Source organism: Nematolebias whitei, chromosome 14, assembly GCF_014905685.2.
Source record: "Nematolebias whitei isolate Nwh7 chromosome 14, NemWhi1, whole genome shotgun sequence".
In the NCBI taxonomy this organism is placed as follows: Eukaryota; Metazoa; Chordata; class Actinopteri; order Cyprinodontiformes; family Rivulidae; genus Nematolebias; species Nematolebias whitei.
Window position 1 is genome coordinate 8,811,567 of NC_056511.1, and position 8,451 is coordinate 8,820,017.

Consider the following 8,451-nt stretch of genomic DNA (forward strand, 5'->3'; position numbering starts at 1 on the left):
TATATATATATATATATATATATATATATATATATATATATATAAAATAAACTACTACATACTACTACTTGTACTACTATTCCTTCTTTGCAGTTTTTCACTTATTGCAGGGGGGCTAGGAATGGGACTCCCGTGATAAACGAGGGACTACTGTAGTGCATTTTGGTTTTAAAGGCCAGGCTCAGAAACCTCCCCTCACTGCTGTCTTCTTGTGTGTAAAACTGTGATTTTGGCTCAAGTGTTTGAGATTATCATTCAAAGTTTGGGTCCTTGGAGTTCTCAGACATGCCTGATTCCTGACAGCCTGTGAAGGTGACGAGAACTCCGTGGCAGAAGATGAATTACAGAGGCTCACTGACAGTCACTCCTCTTTCAGGGCCTTCTTCGTCTCTTCATGTGCTCCCTCAGATGGTCCTAGGAAGACGTCGGGGATGATGTGTTTAGAGCTAGTTGGATGCAGGGATCTTGTCAGCTCAGAATCAGTTTGATAAAACCAAAATTGTCATTGGAAGGATTTTTCTTCATATTTCTGACAGAACTGAAGCGCGGTGCTCGCACTGATCTCTGCTTCTTTAGTGCTCCAACACTGATACATCCTGTCAGACTTCTTGTGGGTTTATTGGATTTCTGAGAAGCTTCGTCCTCCTCGGGCTTATTTATTTTTATTCAGAGGTATTAAAATCTGTAAACGTATTCCCTGCTCATCACATACACTGGCGAGTAAAAATGTTGTCACCTTTAATCAAAGTGTCTATTCCAAGGTATCGTTTTTTTAATCAAAACTGAACAAAGGATTCAAATATTTCCAAAAAAAATCAATTCAAAAATAAACTTTTATATTTACTATATCATGTATTTGGACAGTTCGTAAACTTTTCAGGAAGTTCTGTTTTAACTTTCCTGTCCACAGAGCTTTTCTACAATGCATCAGCCATGTTCAGATGTTATTTTAAGCAAAGCTGATGTCGAGTTTGGTGCCATAAAGACTGGAGAGGTTTCCTTGAGAGATTTTTATATTATTAAGGACAAGCTAGGTTTAGGTTTATTGTCATATGCAGGTCAATGCAAGGTCAACGATGCAAAGGAATGCTCAGGACGAGAAGAACCGTCTCGACTCGACACTTAAAAATAATTGTTTGCTCAACATTAAAGCAAAGGTGTGTCTCAGTTGAACTTTTCCTTAATAAATGCACTTTAATGGTCAAATCAGCTGTATTTCACCTGGGCGGCGCGGCGAAATGCAGCGGATTTGACGTTTACTCCAGGAGTTCTGGAGCGAGAAGAATGTGGCTTTGAATGGCAAGCCAAATGTCTCATTAATAGCCACTTTTACCTATTAATGAGCCACTTGGCTTGCCATAAAGCTTGAGGGCCCTCTAGCAGTTGAAAATGGTAATGTTTAATATTTTTTTATGTCAGTATGAATGAAATCGTCAGAGCTCAGACAAAAATTGGGTTATAAATATGGGGAAAAATAAATATTAGTCGCTTCGCTGTATAAGTCGCAGGACTTGCAAATTTATGCAAAAAGGTGTGACTTATACACCGTAAAATATGGTAGATAGATTTTCATTTTGCTTTACTGACGTGAACTTTCCCTTTAATCGAATGGGACGAGGCGTGCTTTCATACGACCAAGCTACAAAATAGGTCAGATTATTAGATTATCTGCAGAACATCTACAGTTCAATTCAACATGGATTTAAATGCACAGTCACTTTTATCCAATTATATTGAAACATGATACATTAGATTAAATGAATTGTGAAAGGTCAGTCGGTTAGATGTGATTTTTCAAAATAAACAAGCAGCCTGTATGAAATCTGCACTCTTTGGTCTCAAGCATAGAGTAAATACAGTTATTGCATGTTTACAGACATATGAAGGATGAAGAAGATTTGAGTTTCCCTGACTCTCCTTAAACGTTCAGACCAAACTTTGAAATAATCATCCTCAGTTTAAAGGTGTCCGGACAATGACGCCATATGGGGAGCAGGTCATTATATACAAACAAGCTGCTTAATAATCACACACTCAGCAGACAACATTTAATCTCCTAAGAACTAAGATCTGTCTGTTTTCATCAAACCATTTTTTTTTTTTTTTTAGTATTCAAGCTTCAATTATTCTTCAAACTGTGAAACGGTGGCCTGCTGAGGGGGAAAAGAGGACTGTAGGAGATGCTGGTGGAGCTTCAGGCTGCAAACTCATTTTAATTAACAACAAGGATCAGATCTGGAAACGTGGTCTGGGATGGATATGTTGAAGAATCCAGCATCCAGGCGCACTAAATGTAGTAGTTTGTCAGCGGGACAGAGGAGTTTACTAAGCAGAGAAGCTGACAGGGAGACGACGAGACGCAGACTGATAAAAACTGGAAGAAGGCCAGAAATATTGCGCTCGAGTGATGCATGGCTTTAAAGTCTCTCCCCCCATTGTGTCTGAGCTCAGCTGAGTCCAGATGGCATGTAATCCTCTTGTGTATTGTCGCCCGTGTTGGAGCTTTTGCCTTCTCCCCGTACATTGTGCCTACTGTACTGGCCCTGTGTCATTCCCCATCAGCATCCATTGTTCCTTGAAAGTAGCTGTGACATCCATGTACTCCTGTTCGATGTCTGGCTGGGATACAGAGCTTGATCCCATTATGTGTGAAATGCATTCAGTTCCAGGAGCGAAAACACATTCCGTCAAAGATGTGTGCATGTTTTTTTTTGTTGTTTTCCCGCCATTCTTCCCTTCTATCTTTGAGAGAACGACACAAAAGGCAGCTCGGTTGGGCTGTGAAAGAGAGACTTACTGATGCTAACAAAATGTCCTTTGTTTTCTTTTTTTGGTGTCGTTACTCCTTTGTTTTTGCCCACAGTGGTAAGGCTGTGAAGGACGATAACACCAAAAGCGAGGCGGAGGTGAAGAACACCACGGCCGAGGTGAAGACGGTTCCCAACGAGGCTCCTCAGGCGAACGGCAACGAGAGTAAAGCGTAACCGCCTCGTACCTAAAGAAGAAGTGGAAGACAGCAGTTGGCATCGGGGGGAGGGGTTCGGGGTTTGGGGATTTACAGGTAAAAAAAAAATTTTAAAAGGGGAGGTGGTCACAGTCACTGAAATCTCAAACCATTTTTACACACCCCGCTGCGTTAGAGAAACAAAAAGCATCTAGAAAAAAAGAATAAGGGTCACTTTTTTATTGTGTCCTCCGACCAGGAATATATTCCTAAAACCAGGGGTTCTCAAACTTTTTGGGTTCAGGGACCCCTTACAGGGGAGAAAAGTTTCAGGGACCCCCTCATAACCCTCGTCTTTATTAAAAAATTTTCTTCAATTTGTCTTTTTAATACAATGGAAATATTTGTTTAACATAAATGCTTAAGACCTGTTCTTTAATAGTGTTAATACAATGTTTATACTTTTAAACACGGGGTATTTTTCCATTCAAAACACACTTAATTAACAACTTCCAAAAATTACAGTTTTGAGAAAATTAGCAGCATCAAAAACCATTTTAAAACTTTACCTATTCACACAAAGAACATAAATAATGTGCAGTTCATATTTCGTGGACTCGCTCTATCGCGTTTTTTTCAAAATAAGAGTGGACATGACACACATTAATTGGCTGATTGATGATGAGCTGCACGATCGGGCATGGAATTTTTTAGTTAAAATGAATTCTTTTAAATTATTTAGCTCCTCCTCTGATCTCAATTCTGCAGCGGAGAAGTGGGCGTGGCCAAGAGCTGAGTTCATGACGCCCTGTGCTCTTTTAGAGCATTTAATGTTTATAAACATTGGCTAGAATGTTGCAAGAGTGTGGGAAGGGTTTAGAATGCCTTAATACTCACACATATATATCTATATATAGATATATATCTATATATAGATATATATGTATATGTAATGTAAACTACTACTTGTACTACTATTCCTATTTCACAGTTCTTCACTTATCACGGGGCTTCAGGGTACGGATCCCCTGTGATAAACGAGGGACTACTGTATCGCCACTTCTTCAAATTATTACATAAAACTGAACAGAATCATCGCAGCAGTAACAAGTACCAAGTAACAGGGCTTAATTTGTAAATGCTGAAATGTAAATAGTGAGCGGGCCAGCGGGTGCGAGGGAGTCTGGGGGTCCTCCCCCAGAAAATTTTGTTGAAATAGATGTGATTTCCTGCATTTTTGGTGTATTTTAAAGGGTTGTTAAACATCTACGTGTTTGTAAAAAAAAAAAAAAAAAATCCTGTTTTTGCGGACCCCCAAGCACCAGCTCGCGGACCCCTGTGGGTCCGGGGACCCAAGTTTGAGAACCACTGCCTAAGACGTCTTGCCTTAGTTCCTTTAGCTAAACACAGATTCAGTTCTGTAGTGCTTTTGTCTAGATAAAGCTGGTTGAAATGTAGCTTTACGTCACAGATTTACTGCCTTCATGATGCACAGTAAGACATGTACATTACAATACTCCTCTTTATGCAGTACCGTCTCCGATGTGGGAATGAATTTTGTTGTTTTCCTTTTGTTTGATTTGTTTAAATAATGTTCATTCTGCCTGTTTAGCTTTTTAAATGTCTTATTAGCATGGCAGTTAATGCAAAGTTACTGTATTTCTGTACATTTCTTAGTTTCTTTTCATTTCCATTACTTTTTTATATATATATTTTCTCCCCTCTGATTTAAGTCTTGAAATGGGAAAAAAATGGACCCAAAAAAAAAAAAAAGATAGCATCAACTTTTTTCATCAATTTTCATATTTTTACTTTATATATTTTCCACAACACGTTCCTCAAGTGCTGAATTTTTGGTGGTTGTCAAGAATAAAAGAGAAGAACACAGAGTGACGCAGCTTATATTTAGATAAATAAAAAAAAGAATATGTTTGATTCGCAAGCCCCTTTCATTAGAAATATCTTAAATGTTTCTGCTTTTTAATGTTCGTAAGGATAATACGAGGCCAACTTGTTTTATTTATTTGCTCTGACATGTTTACTGTGTATGATCTCAAGTTTTAGAAGAATAAAATCATTTTAGTTTGGAAAAAAGTATTCTTTTTCATAAACTCCACCTCTATAATTGAGGTTTATCAGGTGTTTCCATTTCAGCAGAGAAATCATGCCTTATGTTGTCTGAGATGTGTCCCAAACCCCCTTATTGACCCGCACATGAAAGTCATGTGACCAAATATAATGCATCATTTTAATATTATATTACATTAACTGGATCAATGAAAATGAATGTGACTGGTTGTAAATAGTGGGAAACTTTACTTAAAGTGTACCATTTATTTTTGGTAGTAATTTATTTTCATTCTGTCTGTAATTGCTGACCTTACTGTCTCAGTATGTCCTCAGTTTGTCTCAGGATAGGAATCAATGGTGGTAACGGGGACATAGTTATCAACGCGCAGGCCTGTAGTATCATCTCGTTTTAGATTAACACCAGTGGTTTTCAGCTTTCACATTTATTGAACACAACAAACACGTCCTCTTTTCATGAGGTTTCTTTTAGGGCTTTTGGATAAGTTATTTAATGGACAGTTTGGTGCTTTGAAATTAAATAAAAAGTTGGTGTGAGGGTTACCGTATTTTTCCGACTATAATGCGCATTTATAATCCTTTAATTTTATCAACAATCAACAGTAAGCCTTATAATCCGGTGCACCGTATGTATTAATTCTGGTTGTGCTTACTGACCTCAAACTGATTTTTTGTGGTACAAAACACCCAAAAATCTGTCAAAATGTACTTATTTTGCTTAATGCGCCTTGTAGTCCGAAAAATACGGTAGTTGAAATGTTGCTTGGAAAATAACAAAAAAAACAATTAAAACATTTTTCAATTAGCTATCGGCAAAGGCAGGCCTTAATTAATGATATTATTACAGCTGGATAAATGACACAAATCTAAATAAATAAACAAATTTATTAAAAATTGTCACGAATAGCATTTTTATTAAAGTAATCTAATGCCAGACTATATAAAGGATTCTATCAACGTATTTTGGTAGATTTGTTCAATTTAACCTGCACATGCTCAGTATGTGCATCAAACGTTAAACAACATGGGACAAATATCGCTACACAAAACAAAATATTCAAAACCATTTTGTGGAAGGGTTCATTCCATTTTTAGATGTGCATGACTTTTCTTGGGTTTCTGTTAATACCATGCGTTCATTGAAGGAATGCATGTTGCCCACCGCCTCTCGTGCCAGATTTTTAAACTAAAGTTATTTAGTTTTTATTTTGAACTAAACTCAAATTAGTTGGGGAAAAAAACAAGTTATACTGCATTATAGCCATTTTTATGTTTTTGGGCTGTGACGACCATCTCAGACTGGATTGGCTCCAAACGTTAACCAGTCATACTCGTACATTCAGTAATTAAGTTCCAATATTCTTGAGATATTTTGCTAATGGAGAGCGTTGACTCCAAACAATTAAAGGCCAGATTTTAAACAAATATCAAACAATCTTTTAGCACTCAGAATATGTGTTGAAGATGAGTCTCAGCTACTACAAACCCATAGTTTACGGTGGTATCAGTGTTTTTTATGGTCAGTTGGCTGAAGCAGAATCCAGTGATGGGCAATAAAAAGTATCAAACACATGATCATCTGGCATTTTGTTTTAAAGACACTTTCAGTTTTGTCACGCAGCCCTAAAAGTTAAAACCTTAAGCAGTGATCCCCGGGGCCCAGACTCCATCCTACACATTTTAGTTGTTTCTTTGCTCCAACACACCTAATTCAAATGGATGAATTGCCTTCTTAACAGGTCATCAAGTTCTGCAGAAGATTATTAATAGGCGTCAATTTAAATCAGGTCTGTCGAGCCAGAGGTGCATCTAAAGCAGGCAGGGTAACGGCCCCTGAGGAACAAAGACGGGCACCCGGGTTTCTTGGCTTCAACACTCCTGTTTTAAATGAATGGGTCATTTAGTTGGAGCCTTTCAATCAGCTGCGAGCAGGGAAACAGAAAATGTACAGGACAGTGGACCCCGAGGACCTAGATTGGGAAGCAAAGCTGTTAAAGCATAGTGGTTCCCAACACTGGTCCTTGAGGAACACCATTCTACGTTTTAGTTGTTTACTGCTTTGACACACCTGGTTTCAATGGATGCGTAATTGACAGGCTTCTGGAGAATCTGAGGAGTAATTAAATCACTGGATCAGGTGTGTTGGAGCAGAGGAACAATTAAAATGGTGTTCCTCAGGGACCAGGGTTGGGAACCTCTGATAAGTAATGAACGTTTAGACTTAGTTGTATTTAAGTCTGCTGCTTTAGTGAATGTGTCCGATTATTATAAATTAATACAAACATCCACAAAACACGATGAGGCCTGCGTTTGTCAGTACCTGTTGTCTCTCCTTGTTCGCCACCTTCACCAGCATCTCTGTCCAGAACACGTGAGCTCAAATCGGCACCTGTTCCCAGCACAACTTTACACCCAGCTAACTTTAGCCTTTTTAGGTTTGTGATACAATTAATTATTTTAGGTATATGCCATTTCTAGTGACTGTTTAGCTAAAAATAGTCAATGATTATAATCAGTCCTTGTTTAAAAAAACTACTAAAATTAGGCTGAAACGTTTTAAGTATTCCTAAAAAGCTCAAAGTGTCACAGATCCTAAAGGTTGTGGAAAACTGTGCAAAGTACGATGACCCTGAGGTTTAAATTAACAACATTTGAAAACCAAATGGAATTACATTTCAGGAAAACGCAATTACATTAAGCCAAACCGGAAGTGGTGGAAACCGGAAGTTGCTGAACCGGAAGTGGTGGGGGGGAAAAACGGTTGTTGTTTTTACATTATTTATAGAACACAAGAACGAAAGAACAAATGATCATCTGAAATTACAAAATGATGCATATAAACATGTGAAGAATCCTCTGTCATACCTCCTAAGGTAACATTTGCACAAACAAGTTGACATATTATAAGATACAGATCAAATTTTTATTTAAAAAAACAAAGTAAACATTTTTTTTTTTTATAAAATTAGTAACTTAATTTTTTGAAATGTAATTGTTTTTAAAAAAAATTCAATTCAAAAATACTTTATTAATCCCAAAGGGAAATTATTTGTTGTTGTAACTCGTTATCCTCATTTCATTAAGAGATGTTATAGATGCTGATGGCTGTAGACAGGAAGGATCTCTTGTAAAGGTCCATCCCACAGTGGATCCTAAGAAACTGGCTGCAGATGCCGTCTGATCCGTCCACCCAGACTCAGCTGGCCTCTCATTTCCCCAGGGCTGTTGGACGCCTGAATGCCGGGCAGAACTCCTCCCAGAGCGATGCCACTCCTCCCAACGGTCTGCCGAGCTCCTTGTTGCTGTGGACAGCCAACTGTAGGTGCCGAGGGACGATCCTGTGCTAGTTCCAGGATCAGTGGTCAGGCACTTGAGCACAGCTGGCAGGTAGATGAGAATGCATCCACAGAACATCCTTT

At 38.2% G+C, this 8,451-nt stretch overlaps 1 protein-coding gene across 1 annotated transcript in view; it reads left to right on the plus strand.

Annotated features, from left to right (window-relative positions):
* Positions 1-3,000, plus strand: part of ncam1a (neural cell adhesion molecule 1a) — a 345,049-nt gene extending 342,049 nt beyond the window's left edge. Inside the window, exon 20 of the mRNA XM_037687811.1 lies at positions 2,864-3,000. Within this exon, the coding sequence (XP_037543739.1) occupies positions 2,864-2,984 (121 nt within the window). The 3' untranslated portion in view covers positions 2,985-3,000. The remainder of the gene's footprint in view (positions 1-2,863) is intronic.
* The last annotated feature ends 5,451 nt before the right edge of the window (positions 3,001-8,451 follow it).